This window comes from Leptosomus discolor, chromosome 27 (assembly GCF_034619465.1).
Source record: "Leptosomus discolor isolate bLepDis1 chromosome 27, bLepDis1.hap2, whole genome shotgun sequence".
In the NCBI taxonomy this organism is placed as follows: domain Eukaryota; kingdom Metazoa; phylum Chordata; class Aves; order Leptosomiformes; family Leptosomidae; genus Leptosomus; species Leptosomus discolor.
In genome coordinates, this window is record NC_141417.1 from 304,871 (window position 1) to 326,121 (window position 21,251).

General features: G+C 67.2%; 3 protein-coding genes across 4 annotated transcripts; 2 read left to right on the forward strand and 1 right to left on the reverse strand.

The window, feature by feature from the left end:
* The first annotated feature begins 390 nt into the window (after positions 1-390).
* STAT6 (signal transducer and activator of transcription 6) lies at positions 391-8,642 on the forward strand. 2 transcript variants are annotated; one of them, XM_086478780.1, is made up of 21 exons: positions 391-506; positions 1,616-1,754; positions 3,640-3,723; positions 3,810-3,947; positions 4,074-4,103; positions 4,286-4,434; positions 4,596-4,727; positions 4,832-5,020; positions 5,099-5,186; positions 5,347-5,469; positions 5,626-5,718; positions 5,912-6,118; positions 6,195-6,289; positions 6,406-6,542; positions 6,664-6,810; positions 7,037-7,106; positions 7,409-7,534; positions 7,669-7,773; positions 7,877-7,957; positions 8,171-8,317; positions 8,395-8,642. In XM_086478780.1, the coding sequence occupies exons 1-21, from the start codon at positions 391-393 to the stop codon at positions 8,588-8,590; spliced, it is 2,592 nt and encodes an 863-aa protein (XP_086334906.1). In that variant the 3' UTR covers positions 8,591-8,642. The 2 variants fall into 2 exon arrangements, with proteins under 2 accessions (XP_086334906.1, XP_086334905.1); XM_086478779.1 differs by lacking the exon at positions 4,074-4,103 and having other exon boundaries at positions 4,259-4,434.
* A 1,655-nt stretch (positions 8,643-10,297) lies between these two features.
* Positions 10,298-13,005, reverse strand: NAB2 (NGFI-A binding protein 2). The gene is given in 7 exon segments (XM_086478781.1): positions 10,298-10,345; positions 10,347-10,393; positions 10,515-10,715; positions 10,806-10,932; positions 11,245-11,296; positions 11,823-11,956; positions 12,208-13,005. Coding segments are annotated over 7 exon segments (1,407 nt in total).
* A 2,921-nt stretch (positions 13,006-15,926) lies between these two features.
* Positions 15,927-19,345, forward strand: NEMP1 (nuclear envelope integral membrane protein 1). Its single transcript, XM_086478566.1, has 9 exons — positions 15,927-16,060; positions 16,595-16,709; positions 16,804-17,011; positions 17,332-17,404; positions 17,556-17,649; positions 17,856-17,970; positions 18,196-18,421; positions 18,724-18,897; positions 19,159-19,345. Exons 1-9 carry the CDS (start codon positions 15,927-15,929, stop codon positions 19,343-19,345), a joined length of 1,326 nt encoding a protein of 441 aa, XP_086334692.1.
* The last annotated feature ends 1,906 nt before the right edge of the window (positions 19,346-21,251 follow it).

The window sequence follows — 21,251 nt, forward strand, 5'->3', positions numbered from 1 at the left end:
TGATCATGGCAGCTCTCCCATCTCCCCTGTGCCAAGACCTGCAGTGCTTGCCCATCCCTCCACATCTCCATGTGCGTCACTCACAGTGGGAGATGCGGGGATTCCCCGGAGATGCAGGAAACTGAGGCACGAGTGGGCTGCCTGCCTGCCCAGGATTGCCCAAGAGGCCGGTCCTGGATTTGGCTTCCTGCTTCTCCTCCTCCCCAGCAGTCCCAGCCCTGCTGAGCAGCAGGTTCAAGCGGTGGAGGGACAGGCAGCAGCTCTCGCCCGCCGTCCCAGAGGAGCCGTCGGTGCTGGACCGAGGTCTGGGGGCTCTGGGTGCTGCAGCAGCCTGCGGTGCTCCTCGTTCACGTCCCCTCTCCTGTTTCTCCGCAGGTGACTGTTCCCAAGATGTCCCTCTGGAGCATCGTCTCCCACATGCCGCCAGAGGAGTTCAGCAGCCTCTTCACAGAGTTTCCCCGCAGCCTGCGCTGTCTCCTGGCCGACTGGCTGGAGAACCAGCCCTGGTGAGTCCCTCAGTGCTCGCAGGCTCTGCCTTGCCCTGGTGCAGCTTCCCACGCACCCAGTGTCCAGGGCCGGCTGCTCTGGGGTCTAAGCCGAGCTGGGGGGGCACAGCCCGGGCAGCACCTGACCGTCAGGTCTGAACGCACAGGCAGAGGCGGGTGCTGGTGACAGTCCTCATCCACAGCCCCAGACAAGGCGGGTGAGGAGGCTGGGATCTGTGCAGGGCGTCTGGCCAGGAGCAAAAGGAGACGGGGCCTTAGGCAGGACCGCAGCGTCGGTCCGAGGGGCCCATCCATGAGATGGGGCTGCAGGGAGGGCCAGGGGCAGAGGCAGGCATGCCTGCAACATAGCCTAGGAAAGGCCTCAGGCCCGAACTGGACCTGAATGGGGGTCCTGGACCCATGGGCAGAGAGTGCAGCTGCCTGGGTGAGTCTGGTCAGGGTCTGTTACTGCCCGCAGGGTCTGGACTGCTGCAACACAGCAGAAACCACGGGCGCAGCCTGGCCAGGGCCCCCTTTTTGTGTCTAGGGAATAGTGACAGCAATGATTGATCATCCCCAGTACGGGCTCACCTAGGCTTTCCAAGGAGCTTCTCCTTTGCACGGTGCAACGTCCAGGACACGGGCAGGCAGGAAAGCCCCCTGGCACGTCCTCTTGCCTTGAGGGGCCACAGCTGTGCCAGAGCTGTGGCTCTCTGGCGAGAAGACTAGTGCACAAGGCTGCGTTGTGGGCGAGGGGAGCTGGTCCCTGGCACATGACTCTGGGACCCATGGCATGTAGATCAGACTGAGGTGCAGTGGTAGGGGGTCACGCTGCACAGACGAGGTGTGGTGGAGGTGGGCGGGCAGGCGTGCAGCAGCTGGGTGTTCACGTGGGAGAGGTTTTGGGAGGTCACGTCCTCTCTGGGGAACCACCTCATCGCACTCAGAGCACAGTTCGCCCTTGTGCGTGCAGCAAATTTCCCCTAGAAATCCAGGCAGCACTGGGTAATGCACCAGGACGGCAGGAAGGCGGGTGTCCCCTTCCTCCCTGGAGCGAGCATGGGGTTTGGGGTTGCACAAGGGAGGGTGGAGAATTTGTGCCTGTCTGCCCAATCCTTTCCCCTCTCCAGGGAGTTCGTCAATGGTTCGGATGCCTTCTGCACCAGTGTGGCCAGCGGGATGCTCTCAGCCATGCTGGAGAAGCTCCGCAGCACTGCCAGCAGCGATGGGCAGCAGTGCCAGATCCTCCAGCAAGTCAGCAGCATCGAGGTGCGCCGGGGTCAGGCACAGGGATCCTCGGGGCCGTGTCACGCTGGGATCGTGGCTGGCTGGCAAGGAAGATTTGGTTACTTTATGCTTCGGATTTGCTGGCTCAAGCACCGCTCGAAGGGGCTGATGCCACGAGCCAGTCCCCTCCTTGACCTCTGTTTCGAGGCCAGCACCGTCCGTGAGCTGTGTGGACTCAGTGACTGGGGTTTCTGGGGCGCTTCGGGGGGACAGAGGGCGTTTGTTTGCATCCCGGGGCTGACCCCCAGCTGTCATGGCCGCGATCGCGGTTCCCCTCGGGTTCCCGGCCCCCCCTGCTCACCGGGTTTTCCAGCTTCCCCTCACTGCCACGGTTCTTCAGCCCCTTCAGTGCCCGGCGGCCCCCAGGGAGCTGCCCCCCATCACCACATCCTCCCGGGCCCCAGGCCGGACCGTGACCCCGTGGGAAGCCTCCTGAGCGCGTTGGCCCCCCATGGCCCCACTCGCCCCCAGCTGCCAGCACCTGGGCGGCCATCGCGCCAGATGTTCCCCATTTTCTGCTTGAGCGTTTGATTTCTCTTTCCTCCGTGCCATGTGCTGTGCTGCGTTTCCTCCTGCCGTGTGTGCATGTGCGTGCTGGGTTTCTTTTTCTGGGCTGTTTCTCTTTATCGAGATCTGTTTGGATTGCTCTCTGTCTCTCTTCCACCCTCTGTGATTGCAGATTTAACCCCTGTACTCTCTCCTGCCAGTGAAGCTCTTAGCATAAGGGCTAAGTGCTGCTCACTCCCAGAGCTCCGTTCTGGTTGAAAGCCCTGCTTTTTTGGTAACAGACATTTTTAATATGCAACGTTTGGGAAGGGGTCAGCTTTAGTCATAACGTCTGGGGAACAGGGTGGCTTTCCAAAACAAGACTGTTGCTTGTTTTTTGAAATTGTGGTAGGAAGATGCGCAGATGTTTCAGCTTAGGAATTTTTATTTAAAATGCTCAAGAAGAGCCACCCTCCCCTCTTCCCTCCTCCCACCGTCCCACATCCCCTAACAGCAAACCTGTGTTTCTCCCGAGCTCTGTGTTGTCTCCGAGCGGGCCGGGAGGCAGGGGCTGCTCTCCACGGGGAGGGAAGCGCTGGCTGTTGGGGCTGCCAGGCGGGCGGTGGGAGCTGGGGGCTCTCCCGGGAGATGGGTAAATGCGGGGCCAGGGAGGTGGGGGGGGGGGGGAGTGGAGTGGGAAACTGGCTGGTGGGAGAACAAACCTGGGCCTTTTGTCCCCTGAACCCCGGGGTTGACAGGGTTTGCCCTGGCAGAGCCCCCGTGCCGGCCCGTGGCTGCCAGCACTGCGGCGGGATGTGGGGCAGGCACAGGGGATCCGGGGGGGGGTCGGTCACAGAGCCTCATCCCAGCCAGCACGGGAAGCCACCAGTTCATCCTTGCACTCTGCTGCTGTTTTGGGAAGTAGCTGACTTGGGAAATGCGCAAAGGCCGGAGGAGCTGGCACGGGGTGCAGGGAGCCGGAGCCAACAGGGAAATTCCTCTCCCTATTTTCGATGGAAAGCGTTGATCCGCCCCGGCTGGGGCAGTTGGGAGAATCTTTGCCAGGTGTTGGGCCCGCGGATCTTAAGGGGATGCTTGCAGAAATAGAGAATTTGATTTGGTTTGATTTTTATTTTTTATAATTTGAATTTTATTTTTTTAATGCACAGTTTAACATGGTGTTAAAGCTGAAAATTAGTTCCATCAGAGCAGTGGCAAGTTGTGGTCTGTCCCACACTTTGAGTCATGAAACCCCAGAGTCTGACATAGCACCGCTCATTGTGGGAAGGGGGCCCGAAACACATGAATGGGGTGGGAGGGGGCTGGGGCTGGGGTGCACGTGTCCAGCCCCACTGACACCCTGGCCTTGGCTCCCCTGCAGAACACCTACGGGCAGGACCCGCTGCGACTGGTGGCCGTCCTGAAAGCCATCCTGGAGGGTGAGAAGGCTGCCGTGCTCAAGAGGGTGCGTGGTCCCTGTCCCCCTCCCGGGGTCCTCCGAGGTGCGGGGCTGGCTCCGGACCCTGCTCACCCCGCTCTGCTCTGCCCCAGGACCGTCACCTGCCCCTCAGCTTCCACCGGCGGCAGGAGGAGCTGAAGTTCAGCCTGGGGCTGCAGCGGCTGCAGCACCGTGTCCAGGAGATCCAGGCGCTGCGGGACGGACCCGCAGGTGAGGTGTCCCTGCTCGATGTGGGTCTGTTGTGGGGCGCAGCGAAGGCGGCATGCCCCCTGCGGGGTGCTGGGCAGCGCTGTGCAGACACCAGCTCCCAGCACTAACGGGGCCACCCCTGTCCTTCCTCTGCAGCCTCTCTGCAGCCGAAGACAGAAGCGAAACCCCTGGAGAGCGTGAGTGGGGGTCTGGGGCACTGGGGGGAAAGCCGACAGCCCTGCCTGCTGGGGAAGGTGCAAATCAGCTCTGGGGCAGCGCGAGAGTTTTGGTGCCCTGGGCAGGGGGGTGGTGTAGGGCTGCAGGTCTCTGCCAGGGACACAGTATGATGCAGAGCCCTGTGGCCGGTGCTGCCCCACAGGAGCTGCCCACCCTGATCCTGGAGGCCGTGAAAGAGCTGGAGGCAGCCAAGCAGCAGGTACTGAAGAGGATCCAAATCTGGAAGAGGCAGCAGCAGCTAGCAGGGAACGGGGCCCTCTTTGAGGAGAATCTAGCTCCGCTGCAGAAGAGGTGAGGTGGCACGGGGCAGAGATGGGGGACACAGAGCAACCCTCCTGCTCCCTCTGCTCCCCTGAGAGCAGGGAGCCCGCTGGCCCGAGGGGCTCTTGGAGGGTGGTGGTCCAGCTCTGCTTTGGCTGAGGGTGCCCCTCTCCCTGTGGTTCCCTCGGCAGATGTGAGAACCTGGTCGAGGTTTACTTCCAGCTGCACCAGCAGGTGATGGCGGCGAGCACGGAGCTGGGGGCCGAGCTCTTGCCCCGGCTCCTGGAGCGGTTCAACGAGGTGTTGCCCAGTCTGGTCAAGAGGTAACGGGCTGGGGGGCCGTGGTGGCAGAGGGGCGAGGTGGGTCTGCAGAGGTCGGTGGCAGTCCTGGTGGGGGTGTTGTGCCAAGCGCCATTGTCTCCCCCAGCTCTTTCCTGGTGGAGAAGCAGCCCCCGCAGGTGCTGAAGACCCAGACCAAGTTCCAGGCGAGCGTCCGGTTCCTGCTGGGCCCCCAGCTGCTGAAGGCGTCGGCCAAGCCCTACGTGGTGCGGGCCGACATGGTGACGGAGAAGCAGGCGCGGGAGCTGGCGCTCAGTGCCTACAGCAACGCCCTCAGGTGAGCAGCCGGACAGCCAGCGTGGGGGCAAGGGGGCTGCTGTGCCTCCACGCCCCCCCGACCCCGTCCTCTGCCCAGCGAGAGCACGGGGGAGATCATGCATAACGTGGTGGCCCTGGAGACCAACCCCACCAGCGGGACCTGCTGTGCCAACTTCAAGAATGTGGTGAGTGCTACCAGCAAGGGGCTGTGCGAGGGCTGTGGGACGGGCTAGGGGCTATGCTGGGGTGCTGGGAGGCCCCAGGGGAGGGCTGGCTAGGAGTGTGGGCTGGGGGCCCCAAGGCCAGTGCTTGCCCAGGGGTGACGCTCGGCTCTCCCCTCCCTAGCTGCTGAAGAAGATCAAGCGCTGCGAGCGGAAGGGGTCTGAGTCGGTGACGGAGGAGAAGTGTGCCGTCCTGTTCAGCACCACCGTGGCCCTCGCCCCCAGCAACCTCTCTGTCCACCTCCAGGTACCGGCCTCTCTCCTGCGAGTCAGGACTGGGCAGCGCTGGACACCCGGGCCCTGCCCCGGCCAGCTCGGTGCAGAGCCCCTGAGACGGTCCCGAGGCAGCCAGCCCCGCTTGGGGTGGCCTCGGGGCTGAGCGGGGGCCACGCTCTCCCCCCAGGTCCTGTCTCTGCCCATCGTGGTCATCGTCCACGGGAACCAGGACAATAATGCCAAAGCAACCGTGCTGTGGGATAACGCCTTCTCTGAGATTGTGAGTGCCACAAGCCAGAGGGAAGGGCTGCAGGGCGAGGAAAGGAGCTGCTGGGACAGCGGGGTTGGGTCCGGCTCTGGGAGGGGAACAGCCGGCAGGCCGAGCAGGAACCCCAGCACACGGGCAGGATGCGGCAGGCTGGGACGGGGCAGCGGGTGAGCCGCTGTCCTGAGGCCATCCGGCCCTGCCGCAGGACCGTGTGCCCTTCGTGGTGGCCGAGCGGGTGCCCTGGGAGAAGATGTGCGATACGCTGAACCTGAAGTTCATGGCGGAGGTGCAGACCACCAAGGGGCTTCTCAAGGAGCACTACTTCTTCCTGGCCCAGAAGATCTTTAACGACCACAGCGCCAGCCTCGAGGACTTCCAGAGCCGCAGCGTCTCCTGGGCTCAGTTCAACAAGGTTACTGGGAGGGCTGGCCAGGGTGGGCAGGGGCCTGCGTGGCTCTGGGAAGCTTCACACCCTCTCTCTGCCCCAGGAGATCCTGCCTGGTCGGGGATTCACCTTCTGGCAGTGGTTTGATGGAGTCCTCGACCTCACCAAGAGATGTCTCAAAAGTTACTGGTCAGACAGGTGAGTACGCAGGGGCCAAGCGGGTTTTCACAGCTGCTCTGTAGCCAGACGTGGGATTCCTGGTCCCACCCCTCCACCCTGGTGCCGGCCCACTCTTCATCTGTCCGTCCCTCTAGGCTCATCATTGGCTTCATCAGCAAGCAGTACGTCTGCAAGCTCCTGAGCACAGAGCCTGACGGGACCTTCCTGCTCCGCTTCAGTGACTCGGAGATCGGGGGTGTCACTATTGCTCACGTCATCCGGGGCAAGGACGGTGAGATGGGGGGACAGCAGCTACTGTCAGTGCTGTGAAGGGGAGGTGTCGTTGTGGCCTCAGGGCATCCGGTGTTACGGGGGGGCCAGGCGATGGAGCGCCGTGCCGTGTCTCCCCGCAGGGTCCAGCCAGGTGGAGAACATCCAGCCCTTCTCTGCCAAGGACCTGTCCATCCGGTCCCTCGGCGACCGCATCCGTGACCTGGTGCAGCTCCGCAACCTCTACCCCAACACCCCCAAGGACCAGGCGTTCGGGAGTCACTACAACAGTGAGTGGGTGGGAGCCGAGATGGGCCCTGGGCTTCGCCTCTGCCTCCCCAGCAATGCTGCGGGAAGAAGCTGTGGGGTTTTGGAGGGAAGAGGGGTTTGGAGTCCACGCCGGTCCTGCTGGCCCCAGAGCTTGCAGAGGCACCCAGTGCTGGCGAAGGGGGTTGGCACGGCATGGCCCCGCACTGGGGGGATGGTGGTTCATGGATGCTTCTCCTCCCTGAGCAGAAGAGCAGACGGGCAAGGACGGCCGGGGCTACGTCTCCACCGCCATCAAGATGACAGTGGAAAGCGAAAGGTGGGTCCGCCGTGGCCGTGCCGGAGGTGGGTGCGTAGCCGCTGACCTCTGCGGCGCCGAGCTGCACCGGGCCAGGGCTTGCACAGACCTCACTGGGCCAGCCCGCGCATCGCTGCTGAGCGGGGTATTTCTGACGGGGCAAAATGGGGATGTGCTTTTGAGGGAGGAATCCCCCGTGGGTGCCCCGAGCTGCAGCGGAGCACGTCTGCGAGCGCGCCGCCCTCCCTGCCAGCCAGTGCTGACTTGCACATGTTACGCGTGCAAGTCCCCCCTGTGCTGATGGGGACAATGTTCTTTTGCAGGGACCAGCAGCCCCAGAGCGCTGCAGGCGGCCCCCCCGAGGCCCCCCAGGGTCCGATGTTCAGCCTGCCCATGCTGCAGCCCGAGCTGCACCTGGAGAGCCTGCAGTCAGTACTCAACCCCATCTGGTGAGTACCCGGCTCTGTGCCCGGCTGTGCCCTGGGCAGAGGCAGACCTGCGCTGCCAGGCGTGTGCTGGGGTGGGAGGGGGCTGCGGTGGAGAAAACCCTCGGATGCTAACCCCTCCGTGCCTGCGCTTGCAGCCCCCCTGCTCCCTTCTGCCCCCAGCCCGTCCCCACAGGCTACCCCACGGGTGAGAGCAACATCAACGTTATGGTCGCCGACAACCTCAGGTCCTCCTTCCCCAGGTAGGAGCGGTGCTGGTTCAGGGCAGGGTGGGCCCCCCACAGCCCCCAGGCATGGCCAGGTGCTGTTTCCCCCACCTCTGAGTGCTCCTGCTCCCCCCCACAGCACATCACCGATGGTCTCACCGTCCCTGGTCATGGACCCCACACTGCCCCACTGCACAGACCTTGCCTTCAGGAACCCCTTGTAAGACTTGGCACCCTGCCCTGCCCCCCTTCTCCCGACCACCCCGGGACCTGGAGGGACCTTCCCCAGCTGACCAGTGCTCCCAGGGCTCTGCATTACTGGTGCTCCCTACAAGGAGACTGACCCCAGCCCCCCCAGCCAAATATTTCTCTTCCCCCCCCCCGCCCCCTCTGCCTTGAGTCTATGTCAGCCCCCTGCATTCTTTGCCCCCAGACCCTTCATGCCCAACCAGTATATGACTGGGGAGCCCTCGCAGCTGCTGGCCGGGGGCCCCTCGCCGGAGCCACAGGACGAGGAGATGCCCGAGCTGACCCCATTCACGCCGATGGTGGACGCGCCACTGCAGAGCTCCCCGAGGTGGTAAGCGTGGCGGGGTCAGCAGGGGGGATGCGAGGGGGGCGGGCTGCCCCAAGTCACCCCAACCCCTCTCTCCCCAGGATGCCGCCCAGCATGGACCTGCCGCCCAACTTGGACTTCGACCAGTTCCTGCCAGAGGTGTCCCTGGAGGGTCCCGCGCTGTGCCCCCCCTTCACACCCCCCCTGCAGCGCAGTGGGTACCCCAGCCCCAACGCCTCTTGCTGGGGGCTGGGGGAGTCTCGGTGGGATGACAGTGTCCGGCCAGGGCAGGCGTGAGGGGTCTGCAGGGCTGCTGGGGGGGATGTCAGACTGTCACACCCCCACATCCCCCCCCACCGGCACAGCCTTGTCTGACTTCCTGGACTTGATACGACTTGTGCTGGGGTGGAAACTCTGCTAGGGGAGGGGGGGATTTTCCGGGGGAGGGGGGGTGGTGTAGCACTTTGGGTGACTCCCTGCCCCCCCCCCCCCCCCCCCCCCTTGCATACGCTGCACTTTGGAGTACAGAGCCGCTGCCCACCCCTGCCGCCACTGGGGTCCGCAGCCCTGGGAGGGGGTGCAGGCACAGGGGCCCCGACCTGCGTGGGGGGTGCCTGCAGCCAAGTGCGGTGCCCCCAGCCCACGCCACCGGGCCCGGCCCCGCGGGGGCCGGGATGAGTCAGCTGCGGGGGCGGGAGGCGGCAGTGGGAAACGCGCCGGGGCGGAGGTGCGAGCCCGGTGCGCGACAGGGCCCCCCCCTGCCTGGGCCGGGGGACGCTGGGACCCCTTGCACTGGGCCGGAGGGGGACACGGACCCCTCGCACACATGCAGTTGGCGCTTGCTTTGAGGTTTGTAAGCTGTGTGTCACACACACACACACACCCACACACACACACACCCCCCCCCCCCAGCCTGGAGCAGGGCTGCAGCAGGGAAAGGGGACCTGGGAGCAGGAAGATAAGCCATAAAATAAAGTTTTATTCCAAAATAACAAAATAAATAATCTACTGTACACGTTACAAAGGAAGAGTTGCTAATGCTCTAAAAAGACACCACACAGTCGTAAGGGGGTGGGGGACCCCGGAGCTGGGCACGGCTCGTGGAAATGGGGAGCAGGAGGGACCCGGAGGGGCCGGGGGGAGGGGGCAGCACTGCCCCAGTGCCCGTCAAACGCCGCCCGCTTCGTGCTGGGAGGGGGCGCACATGCGTGACACCCCGCGGCACGTGGGACACCCCGCAGCACAGGTCCCATGCATGGCAGGCGTGGGGGGTGCGGGGTGCTGCAGGCGTGCGTGGAGCTGCGGGGGTGCGTGCAGGGGGCTGCACCGTCGCTGAGCCGCGGTTGCTGCGGGGGGTATTTACAGCCGAGACGCTGCACGCAGATGGCGCGGGGCTGCAGGCAGCGGGGGGGGGGGGGGGGGGGGGGGGGGGGGTCGCGACGCGTGTGCACGATGCGCTCGCACGTGCGTGCTGCGGGGCGGGGGCGGCGGCGGGGAGCGGGGGCGCTGCGGGGGCGTGCGCGGGGCTGCGGCGCTGGCACCGTGTGCCCGGCGTGGGTGGCGGCGCTGACGCGGGAGCACACGGTGCCGCACGTGGCTCATGTGCCGGCGGCGAAGCGCCTGTCCCCGCACAGTGGCGGGGCCGGGGCATGTGGCTCGCCTGCCCGAAGCGACCCGGGGGGGGGCATGGTCAGCACGAGGAATGAGGTGACGGGGGTCCGGGCAGGAGGGTCTGTACAGAGACTCGAGTCCATCGAGGGCTTGCCAGCCCCGGGGGGGGGCAGTGGTGGCCCAGAGCCTGGCGGGGACGAGGGTATTGCTGCTGCGGGGAGGCGCATCCCGCCGCGGCTGAGGTAACCAGAGCGTCGGTGCGGGAGGGGACGGGGCCCTGGGGGGGGGCTGTGGCCAAGCCCTCGCTGGCTCCCCGCACCCTGAGCACCACCGCTGCGCCCGTCCCCCAGCACGTTATTGCTTCGTTAATGGTGGTGGGGGGCTGCAGGGGCCTCACTGCCGGCTGGTCTCCTGCTCCACCTTGATAGTGCCACGCGGGGGGCTCCGGGGGGGCTGGAGGACCCCGTTCTGCCAGCCCGTCCTCAAACTCTGTGGGGAGAGGGGGGGGAGATGGTGTCAGGGCACCGTTTCTGTACGGAGAGGGCAGCCGTGCCACCTCGACACCCCCACTGCCCACAGCAAACCCCACCCCAGGCCCGCAGGGGCTCACCTGGTCCGGGGGGCTTCCCTGGCAAGCAGGGGCTGAGCCGCCCCACGCGCTCGTGCGAGACCAGCCGGGCCAGGCGCAGCCCCTCGTCCATCAGCGTCTGCTGCAGGATGTGGCGACTCCAGAGCCCGTGTGGGGGGAGGCCGAGGGGCACGTCGGGGGCCACACCAGGTGGTGGCGTCAGCCGGGGACAGGCCCCCGCCGCTGCAGAGAGCAGGGCGAGTGTCAGTGCCGAGAGGGGTCAGCCACCGCCTGCCCACAGGCACCCCGGGAAGGGAAGAGGCGCCCACTCACCCTGCAAGTGGCCGTCGAGGCTCTCCCCGGAGAGGCTGGCTGCATCCTCCTCCAGGCTGGCTCGGTACGCGGCCCCGGGGGGCTCCGGCCCCAGCGGGAGCAGCTCGGGGCGGCTCTGCTCTCCCGCCTGCCCGGAGCACATGGGTGAGCACAGGGCAACGTGGACAGGCACCATCCTACCAGGGGGCCTTGTGCCGCCCACCCCAAGATGCCCATGGCTGCACATGCAGCACCAGCCCCACGGCCACCACCCCCAAGCCCCTTGCTGCCTGCCTGAGCCAACGTGGGCAGCCCCGGGCACACTGCACCGTCCCGCCCACACGTGGGCGAGCGCCTGCCCACGCTCACAGGTGTGCACACCTGCACGCGCATGCGTATCCCCCTGCACCCCCGTGCACGCGGGTGTGCGCCCGCCCAGCACCCCTAGGTGCACACCCACCTCCTGCTTAAGCCGCTTGGCCACGGGGGCTCCGCTCTCCTCGGGATGGGCCCTGCGCAGGGGGAGGAGAAGGGGCTGCGTCAGGCACGGGGGTGGCCGAGCAGAGGCCCCACGACAGGCAATACCCTCCCGGCCTCCTGCCACGCTGCGGGCAGTGCCAGCCGCTGTGGCAAGCGTGGGCGGCCGCCCAGGCAGGGCGGTGCCACGGGACGGCGCAGATCAGGGCTCTGGCACAGATGGAGCCGGGGGTGGCAAAAGGGGGGAGCAGCTGGGGAACGAAGGGAAAAGGCAGCCCGGCCACGGCACCTGGCGGGCAGGGGCTTTGGGGGAAGGGGGCAAGGGATGGGGCATCCCCAGCAGCATCCCCCCTAGTGGCAGGCATCCTAGCCATCCTCTTCACCTCCAGCACCTCCGAGGTCAGGCAGAAAACAGCCCACGGAAGGGAAAGGGGAACTTGGGGCCGCAGGGTCCCATCCTGCAGGATCGGGTTGTGGTGCAGCTCTTGGCAGCACAGAGTGGGTGACGGCCAGCCTCACCCCCCAGCCTGCGAGGAGGGGGTTTGCCAGGTCCAGGCTCACCTGGCGACCTTGAGCGAGGACAGGTAGGTGCTCTCCCGCGCAACCTGCCGCGACAGTGAGAAGAGCTCGACACGCCGCAGCAGCAGTGAGTTGTCCCGCAGGCAGAACTGGGCGGCCGCCTCGTTGATGATGAGCTGGGGGCAGAGATGGTGCGTGAGTGGGGACGGCAGCGCCCACGGGACCCCACGGCAAATGCAGTGTCTGCTGCAGGCAGGCACATGCTGCCTGGGTGGGAGCGGACCCCGGCTCCCACCCCCTCCGTGCTGGAGCCCCCACCCCAGCCTCCTCCCCAGGCCAAGAGCCCGTCCCTGCCCTCCACCTCCTGAGTTACCCCAGCTCTCGCATCCCCGGGATGTTCAAGTGTGGACCCCACCGCACCACCCACCTCATGCAGGGTGAGCTGCTTGCCCTCACGGCGCCGGGCCTCGCCACGGCCGTAGATCGCGCTGTGCCGGCGGATCTCCTCCTCCTTGTGCCGGTCACCATCCTCCAGCTGGAAGATGTGCCCCACGGCCTTGGCCAGCTTCTTGTTGAGCTTCATCAGGGCCCGCAGCTCAGCCTCGCCACCCCGGGGGCAGCTCTGCAGCAGCCGCTCCACACTCTCTGCCACCGTCCGCACCAGCTCCGGCTCCAGCACCTCCGTGCCCACCGGCTGCTCGCCGCCGCTCCCGCCCGGGGAGAAGGGGGGACCACCCGGCTCCTCATCCCCGCCACCCTCTGACTCGGGGGTGCTCCTCCCCGGCCACAGCGGGGCCGCTGACGGCGACAGCTTCTCCCCTGGCTCTGTGGGGCTGCGGGCCGGGGGCGTCCCGGTGCTGCTACCCCCCTTGCCCACAGCCTCGCTGGGGCTGGCGTGCCCGTTGCTGAGCGCCTTGCGCCCACCAGCCTCAGAGAGCTTGAAGAGGGGGATGCTGCTGACGGGCACGGCCGAGACGGGCTGGCTGAAGAGCCCCGGGTTGGAGGCCCACTCACGCAGGGCCTTCTGGAGGCGGCGGACGTGCAGGGGCTTGGTGGCCATGCCCACCAGCGCCATGATCTCCAGGAACTCCTCCTCGCCCGCCTCGCAGAGCTGCTGCACGTCGTCCCCCCCTTGCTGGATGAAGGTCTCGTAGTAGCCCAGCAGGTTGGCGCGCTGCAGCACCCGGTACAGCTGCAGCTCGCCCAGTGTGCGGGGCAGGGCCATGGCGAGCCTGCGGGACGGACGGCGTCAGATGGCGGACAGACGGACAGAGGGACAGACATGCGGGAGAAACCCTTCTCCCCACCCGTTGGCCCGGGGGTAGGGGGGGCCACCCCGGGAGGACGGGGTGACACGGGTGTTCCAGGGTCCCCAGACCCCACCGGGTGCTCAGGCCCATCCGTGCTCCCCGGGCTGGGAAGGACCCGGCGGCCGCGGCTCCCTCAGACACGGCACAGACGCGAGTGGGGCCGGGGGCCCCTCCCCTCCCCGCTACCCTCCCGGGGCTGTGCCCAGGCCCCCCCGCCGCGAGCAGCCCCCCCGCGCGGGGCCGGACTCGCTCCGGGGCTGCCCCAGCCCTCCCCACCCCGACGGCGCGGGGCCGGTGATGTGCCGGTGCTCCGGTCCCGTCGCGGGTCCCCTGCCCCGCTCGGTGCCCCCCGGACCCACCCGGTGCCCCGTCCCCGCGCGGTGTCCCCCGGACCCCCCCATCCCCTCCCACCGCCCCCCGGTCGCTCACCGCCGGCTGGAGCCGCCTCCGGGCGCTACGCCCGCCCCGTGTGCGGCCGCCGTGCGCCCAGGTGGAGCGGCGGGGGCTCCGGGGACGGCGCTCCGCGGCGGGACGGGGGTCCGGGGGGTCCCGGGGCTCGGGGGTCCCGCGGCCGGGCCGGGCGCGCTCGCTCCGCCGCGCCGCGCCGCTTCTGCGCGCCGCCCACACGGGCGGTACCGTGAAATAGCAGCGGCCCCGGCTGCGCCGCGGCGTGGGAGGCCCCGGGGGCGGATCCCGCGGCTGCCGCCCCCGCCGAGCGCAGCGCGGGCGGCCGCGGCGGGGGGGGGGGAGGGGGGCAGCGGGCGGGGGCGGCGGCACCGGTCGTGTGCCCCCCCACCCCCCCCCCCGCCCCGGGCGGGTAGTGCAGCGGCACCGAGAGCGGAGGGGGAGCGGGGACTGGTGCCCCGCACGGTGGCACCGCGGGTTCCGCAGCCCGGGCAGCCTCTGCTGCGGGGGGGCAACGGGGAATTGGGCCGGTGTCCCGGGCAGGGGGCGCGGGGAAGGCGAGGCACCGGGGTCCGTCGGGGGAGGCGGTACCGGGCGGAGGGGACACGGGCCGGAGGTCCCGCCGACAGCGCAACCTCCGGCCCCGGGCTGAACCCACAGGTGCCCGGGGGCCGGTGATCGCGGGGGGACCCAGCACACCGGCCTGGCAGCACCCGGGGCCGTGCCTGCGGCACCCCTGCGGTCCCCAAAGGGTGCAGCTCCCCGTCACACGGTGTCCCGCGGGCTGTGCTCGCAGCATCTCCGGTTCCTGTAGCAACCCGTCGAGGCGCAGCGATGCTCCTGGACACCGCTCTCCCCGTTACCCCGGCGCTGTCCCGGGAGCCCCCCCCATCCCATTTTGTATCTCAGCCCCCCGGTCAGCGACAGACACAGGCTGCCATCGGTAGGCTTCAGGGTGAACACCCCCATAGTGCAGGCCTTGCCCCAGAGCGAGACGGGGAGCAGAGGAAGGAGGTTTCTCGGGTGCAGGGGGGATGCTGAAGCCCCCCCGCCCGCAGCGGGAGCCCCGCCAGCAGCACCCCGGGCTCCGCGGGAGGACCGCGGCCCCCACCGCGTCTCCGGCCCTGCGTGGCCCGGCGCTATTTATACCGCGGCTGGCGCGGCCGGGCGCCTGGCCCGGGTCCAGCCGCCCCCGCACTCCTGCCCGGGGGGGCCGCGGCGAGGCCCGGCGCACGTCCCCAGGGCCGGCGGGGGGCACCGGGGCTCCCCCACAGGCACAGTCCCCGACGCGGGGCTCCTGCCTCAGCCTTCCCCGCTCCCCCCCGCCCCCCGGGTCGGCCGCCCCCCTCCCACACCCCCTCCCCGCGACCAGCCGTCCGGCGCGGCGGGGCCGTTCCCAGGCCCGGCGCTGCCCCCGGCTGACGCACATCCTCCGCCCACGGACCCGCCGCTTCCCGGCTCCGCCGCCCACGGCCCGGTGGGGGTGGGGGGCGGCGGGGGGGGGGGCGCCAGAGCCCGCTCCCCTCCCACGGGCGCCCGGCGCACCCAGCGTCCATCGCCCCACGGGGAGAGACCCAGGCGGCGGGGGGCACCCCTTGCCCGGGGCTGGGGGAGCCCCCGGCGCCTCGCGCCCCCCCCCCCCCCCCCCCCCCCCGCGCCGCGCCGGCGGAAAGGGGCACACCCTGCACCGCGGAGAACCGGGGCAGCGTGTGCTGGGCCGGGACGGGCGCGGAGCCCCCCGCCCTCACGGAGCCGCCCTTCACCCCCGGGACGCAAGATCCCCCACGGGGCCGCCTGTCCCCTCCCAGGGGCGGCGGGGCTCCGCGGCCCGGCCGGAGAAGGGCCCCTTGTCCCGGGCCCGCGCCCACCCCGGCGGGGAGCGGGGCCGGGCACCCCCTCGAGCCGCGGCGGGGCCCGGGGGTGGAGGGGCGGGACTTGCGTCTCGCCCACGCGTGACCCCCCCCTCACAAAAACAACGCGACCCTGCTTTCTGATAGGAGAAGGCGCTTGTCAATCAGGCGGGACTCCAGAGGGGGCGGGAGAGCGTGACGGTCTGGGCTTGTGCCCTGACAGGCTGAGCGGCGTGCCTGTCAGAGCCGTTACTAAGGTGGGGCTGGCCGTTGCTACTCACTGGGTCTGCTTCTGGATTGAGCGGCGCTCTTGTCGGTCACCGTGGTAGCCGAGGGCGGGACCATGGGTCGTGTCTGCTCGGGCTACTCTGATAGGCTGCAGGCCCTGTTAGTCATCGCGGCAGGCAGCGAGGGGCGAGAGCGAGGCCGCAACGGCCTTTCGATAGGTCGGTTCAGCTGTCAGTCAGCGATGACGCCACACAAGCCACCCGCCCTCGTTGGCTACCGCCCGCCCCTCAGCGACCGTTGCCAGGCGGGCGGCGGCGGAAGCGGAAGTCAGCGGCGCGGCTGCGGCGGGAGGGATGAAACCGGCTCCGGGGCGGCGGCGGTGGCGGCGGCTCCTGGGGGCGCTGGTGCTGCTGCTGCTCCTGCCGCCGCCGCTGCTGCTGGGGGGCGCAGGTGCGCGCGGCGGCGGCGTCACCGCATGGGGAGCGGGGTGGCGTCGGCGTCATGGTGGGGCCGCGGGGAGCACGCTGCGCCGCCAGAGCGCCCCGGAGCACGGCCCACCCGCTCGCCGAGCGCTCCCTGGGGCCTCTGGCTGCCGGTGTGGCCCGGTGCTGCGGTGGGTGCTGGAGGAACCGGGCCTTCCGCGTCTCGCTGTCCGGATCCGCCGGCGCAGCTGGGCCCTCTGTGGGACTCGGGAGCCTCCCGCACCTCGGAGTGCGAGTTTGTGGGGGCGCGCTCGGGTTTAGTTTTCCCCGAGGCGGGGGCAGATCTCGGTTGAGGAGTCACAGGGGAAAGGGGGGCAGGGGCCGAGCCTGTGCCGCTTCTGGCAGCTCCAGGAACGGGGCTATCCCGGGAAAGAGCCAGGCCGAGGAAAACAGAAAGGGCTTTTAGCTTGTCCCCTCACAGTATACGTAGCTGGGGGAGTTCTGGTGTTTTGGTGGGTGAAGCAGACGGGAATGGGAGCCCCCCTTTTCATCTGCGCTGCTGAATCCCTTTCCTCTGCCCTGTGCGGTGCAGCTGCCAGGGAGCTGGTCATCCCGCTCCACGAGGGCCAGGCCTGCTACTACTCGGCTTCTCACCACTTCTGCTACACCAACACGCGCATCCCGCAATGGCACGAGATATGGACAAGGATGCAGGTGAGAGGAGAAGACAGGTCCTCGCGGGTCTGGCTGGGCTGAGCCCCTCCTGCAGCTGCGGTCATGTCCCCGTTTGTTTCTCTCCCCTGCCCAGATCCGGGTCAACAGCAGCCGGATGATCAGAGTCACCCAGGTGGACAGCGAGGAGGAGCTGGAGGAGTTCAGCATGTGGAATGTGTTCTCCTTCCTGAAGGAGAAGCTGAACGACACCAGCATCGATGTGGATCTCTACAGCAACAAAACCTGCCTGAAGGTTGAGCTGCTGGATGCTGACACCATGTACTGCGTCATCCTCTTCCGACGTACGTCTCCTCTGTGGCAGGGGCTCCTGAGGTGGGAGGTGGGTCTGGCTGTGCTGGCTCTCGAGGAGGTGGCCAGGAGAGCTCGTGGTCTGAGGGTCAGCAGAGCTGGTCCTTCCTTGGGAAGGAAAACGGGCCCACGGAGGGAAACGTATCTTTGTCCATGGGATATAAAGTGGGGGATTTTAGGGTGCTTGTCAGAGGTCTGCCTGGGATGCTGCCCCTGCCCCTTCCCTGTCCTTGTGACCGTGTGGCAGGCTGGAGCTTGACCTGGAGAGCACCGTGCCAGGGTTCCTCTCAGCTGGGACTGGCTCTCTTTCCAGGCTTTGACCCTAAGCTGTTCCTGGTTTTCTTCCTGGGCCTATTGTTGTTCTTCTGTGGGGACATGCTGAGCAGGTGGGTCACCTCCTTTCCCCTGGGAGCTGGGGACCGGGAGGGTTGGGTGGGCAGTGCCTGGTTGGCCCTGCAGGCTCTCAGGGGGTTGCTTCCAACGGGTGTGTTTGTGTACGGGCATCCATGAGCTGTAAAACCTGTGTGATCTCTGCAGGAGCCAACTCTTCCACTACTCGGCCGGGATTAGTTTTGGCTTGCTGGCCTCGCTGCTTATCCTTGTCTACATGATGTCCAAGGTCATGCCCAAGGTGGGTGTCAGGCTGGCTGGGGCAAGAGGCCTGGCAGCAGCAGCCCTTTGTACACCCCTGCGGCTGTTCTGGTGAGGGCGCTGGAACACGGGGCCTTGGGGTGTTGGGTTGTGGGTCTGGCTTTGCATGGAGCAAGGCTTGGCAGCTGGGGGCAGGTAGCCACGGCTGCCCACTGCCTGTCTTGAATTTCCTATCTCCTCTCCTAGAAAAGTCCTGTTTACTTCCTGCTGGTAGGAGGCTGGTCCTTCTCCCTGTACCTGCTTCAGCTGATCTTCAAGAACCTCCGGGAGATCTGCAAGTCCTACTGGCAGTACCTCATAGGTAGGCGTGAGCCCTTCGCCAGTTCATCAGTCTGTGTGTCTCCTACTGGAGCTGCACTGGTGGGAAACGCTGAGGCTTCTGCCCCGCTCCTTGCTGCAGCCGGAGCCCAGAGGTGGGCTCCGGCATCAGGTTCAATGGCAGCCCTGGCAGAGGCTGCTTGGCCAGGTCCTGTCAGCGGGCTGAGCCCGCCGATTCGTGACTGCCTGATCCCTCTGCTCCCCGCAGGCTACCTGCTGCTCGTGGGCTTCCTGAGCTTCGGCGTGTGCTACAGGTACGGCCCGCTGGAGAACGAGCGCAGCATCAACCTCCTCTCCTGGGCCCTGCAGCTCCTGGGCCTGTTGCTGATGTACTCGGGCATCCAGATCCATCCTATCGCCTTGGCCTTGGTGGTCATCGCTCTCTGCGCCAAGAACCTGGACTACCCCCTGCAGTGGGCCTTCGCTGCCTACAGGTGAGGACTGCAAGCCACCCCGGCTTGCTCCCAATTCCCAGCTGCGGTCGGGCCTGGACGAGCTGCTGGATGGAGTCTGCGCCGCAGAACCAGGCATTTTTGCTGTGGTTTGGGGCTGGGGCTGGGGTACCACAGGTGTTGTGTCCCTTTTTCCCTGGGGTTGGTGCAGGAGAGTGCCCTGCTCCTCCTCATGCCTGGGAGCCTCCCTTGGGAGTGAGGAGCAGAGACCAGAGGGAGCTGGGCCTGCCCTGGGGGTCCTGCCCAGGCTGGGCGGGCAGTAACTGGTGCTGCTCCGCTGGCAGGAGAGCACAGAGTGCCAGGCTTGGGCCGAGCCCCCCTCGCCTGCTGACGGAGGAGGAGTACCGGGTCCAGGGTGAGGTGGAGACGCGCAAGGCCCTCGAGGAGCTTCGAAACCACTGCAGAAGCCCGGAGTTCTCTGCCTGGGCTGCAGTCTCCCGCATCCAGTCTCCCAAGAGGTAACGTCCTTTGGCTGCCCTGCGTCTCTCTGTGCTTCTGAAAGCCTGGGTCGCTCTGTGCTGTCACGTGTGGTGTTAGAGATAGGGGGATGGAGGCACAGGAGGCTCGTGGTGTGTGGAAGCCATGTGTGCTGCGGGGGAAGGACAGATAAGACCTAGTCCCGGCACTGGAACGCTTTGCCCTGGCGCCCTGTGTGCCAGGGCCTCGCAGGAGGCCGCCAGGCGTGGTGCACAACGCACTTCTTTGTGGCTTCTTCCAAGGTTTGCTGACTTTGTGGGTGGCGCCTGTCACGTCACCCCCGACGAGATCTCTGTCCACGAGCGGGAGTACGGCCTGGGTGGCATCTTCCTTGAGGACCAGCTCTTCGAGGAGGAGGAGGAGGATGACTGCTTTGATGGGAATCACACGAGTTACTTCCTGACCCACAACCACCAGGATGCTGATTGAGGTCAGCTGCCCGCGGAGGCGAGGGGCAGAACTGCCGCTGCCTCCCCACGGCCCTGACGCCTGCGGAGCGCGAAGCCCCGTTTGCGGGGGAGAGCTGGCGCCCCCGCTGCTGGCAGCCCCGATCCCACCCCGAGCCGGGCTGCCGTGAGCTCCACAGCAGAGTCTGGTGGGAGGACAGGGGGGCTGACACCCTCATCTTCCCCAGGCAGCTCCTGCCAGGCCAAAGCATGAAAGCTTTTGTCAGTGCATCCCTGGGTGTTGGCAGGGGAGACGCAGGGAGCTGGTCCTGCCTGGGGACCGCAGCGCAGGCAAAGGCTGTGCTGCTGACAAGATGGGGGACGCTGGTCCTGTCTGAAGGTGGACTGAGCCACTCTGGCTTTTGGTGTGGGTGCTTGTGAGCTCAGAGCGTGTGGGTCGTAGGGACAGGGACCTCCTTCCCAGGCCTGGGCGGCAGTCTGGCTCCTGTGAACACCCTGAGCCCCGACTGTCAGGGCTGCCGGGCACCTTGGCTCTGCCGGGAGCGTCTCTGCCTGCCGGGGTGGGGACGGAGCGAAAGGTCTGTCTTGCGTGCAGGTGCCTGTGAGGGTGACGTGCATGAGAAGAACTTTGGACCTGTCCCCCTGGTACCTGCGTGCTCAGCATCTGCCGGGCTGCTGTGGGGAGGGAGCAGGCACTGGGTGACCTGCTCCTCCTCCTCCTGCTGTTACCAAAGATGTCACAGCTGGTTGGGCTGTGCCTCTGCCTTGGCTCAGATCCTAGGTGGATACCAAAACCAGCCGTCCCCTCTGCGTGCAGAAGGCAGCCTTGGACTCTGCTTGGCCCCTCACCCCGCTCCCCCTGGCTGCTGCGCTGTGGTGCAGGTCGTGCTCAGCCTCTGGCCTCGCTACCCGTCAGGTGCTGGCAGCTGCCTGTCACCTTGAAGCTGGCACCCTCCACCCTTAACCTGCTGTTACATGGAGCCCATCCCGACGGCACTTGTCTCCCGGCTGGTGCGAGCAGGGGATGGGGATGGGGATGGCCCTGCCTGTGTTCCCGCTCCCCACACTGGGGAGGGGGCTCTGCTCCCTGGCAGCCAGGTCCTTGGCCTTGCCAAAGCACGAAGCTGGAGGGGGCGCCTCGATCTATGCAACTTTCTAAGCAATAAAGCTGCCCTCTGGCAGTGTTGCTGCCCGGCGGCTGCTCTGCTGCCCCGGGGACAGGGATCCCACAGCCTGGCCCGTACCTCGGTACCTCGCCTGCGCTGCTGCCAGAGATTTTGCTGTTGGTTTACTTCTGTCCCAGGTTTACTCCCCTGCCGTTGTTTCGCTTTTCTCCCTGCTCTGGGGTGAGCAGCCTCTTACTGCGTCCCTCCGTCCCCTCTGTGTAGTCAACGACTGATTTATATTTTTTAATAAAGATGTATTTTGTAGATAATGAGGCTCGTTTGTCCGTCCTGCGGCAACCCCAGGGTTTATCCTCGGCTCTGGCCTGTCCTTGGCTCTGGCTTGTCCACCCGTGGGAGCTCACTCTGCCGAGGAGGCTGCGTGGTGTTGGAGAAAAAGGGACGGGCCCCTGGGTGACGGGTTCCCTGCGGCGGCCCCAGAGCAGAGGCAGGACTGACCGTGGCCACAGGGCTTGTGGGCCGGTGTCTTCTCCCCGGGAGCAGCCCTGGGCGCTCCCGGCTCTGCCAGCCCCTGTACCTTGCCCCGGTTTCCCGCAGCCCTGGGAGGAAGCTGCCTTTGTGTGCGAGGGATTTTTCTCTGCTTGTTCCTGCTACGGGCTGCCAGGGCAGGGAGGGGAGGGCAGCCAGGCTGGGACCCCAGGGCTGGGGGCTGGCTTGGAGCCTGGGGCGGCTGCTGTGCTTCGTGCCTCAGTTTCCCCGTCTGCCAGCAGGCGCGGTACCCTGAGGGAGGTCCCTCTGGTCCTC

What these genes read in the sequence shown, in the direction of transcription:
- STAT6 (XM_086478780.1), top strand. Translation starts at nt 391, where the DNA reads ATGTCCCTCTGGAGCATCGTCTCCCACATGCCGCCAGAGGAGTTCAGC. An exon ending in AGCAAGTCAGCAGCATCGAG is followed by an intron (nt 1,755 to 3,639) that starts GTGCGCCGGGGT and finishes GCTCCCCTGCAG; the next exon opens with AACACCTACGGGCAGGACCC. An exon ending in GTTCGGGAGTCACTACAACA is followed by an intron (nt 6,811 to 7,036) that starts GTGAGTGGGTGG and finishes CTCCCTGAGCAG; the next exon opens with AAGAGCAGACGGGCAAGGAC.
- NEMP1 (XM_086478566.1), top strand. Translation starts at nt 15,927, where the DNA reads ATGAAACCGGCTCCGGGGCGGCGGCGGTGGCGGCGGCTCCTGGGGGCG. An exon ending in AGATATGGACAAGGATGCAG is followed by an intron (nt 16,710 to 16,803) that starts GTGAGAGGAGAA and finishes TCCCCTGCCCAG; the next exon opens with ATCCGGGTCAACAGCAGCCG. An exon ending in TGTGGGGACATGCTGAGCAG is followed by an intron (nt 17,405 to 17,555) that starts GTGGGTCACCTC and finishes TGATCTCTGCAG; the next exon opens with GAGCCAACTCTTCCACTACT.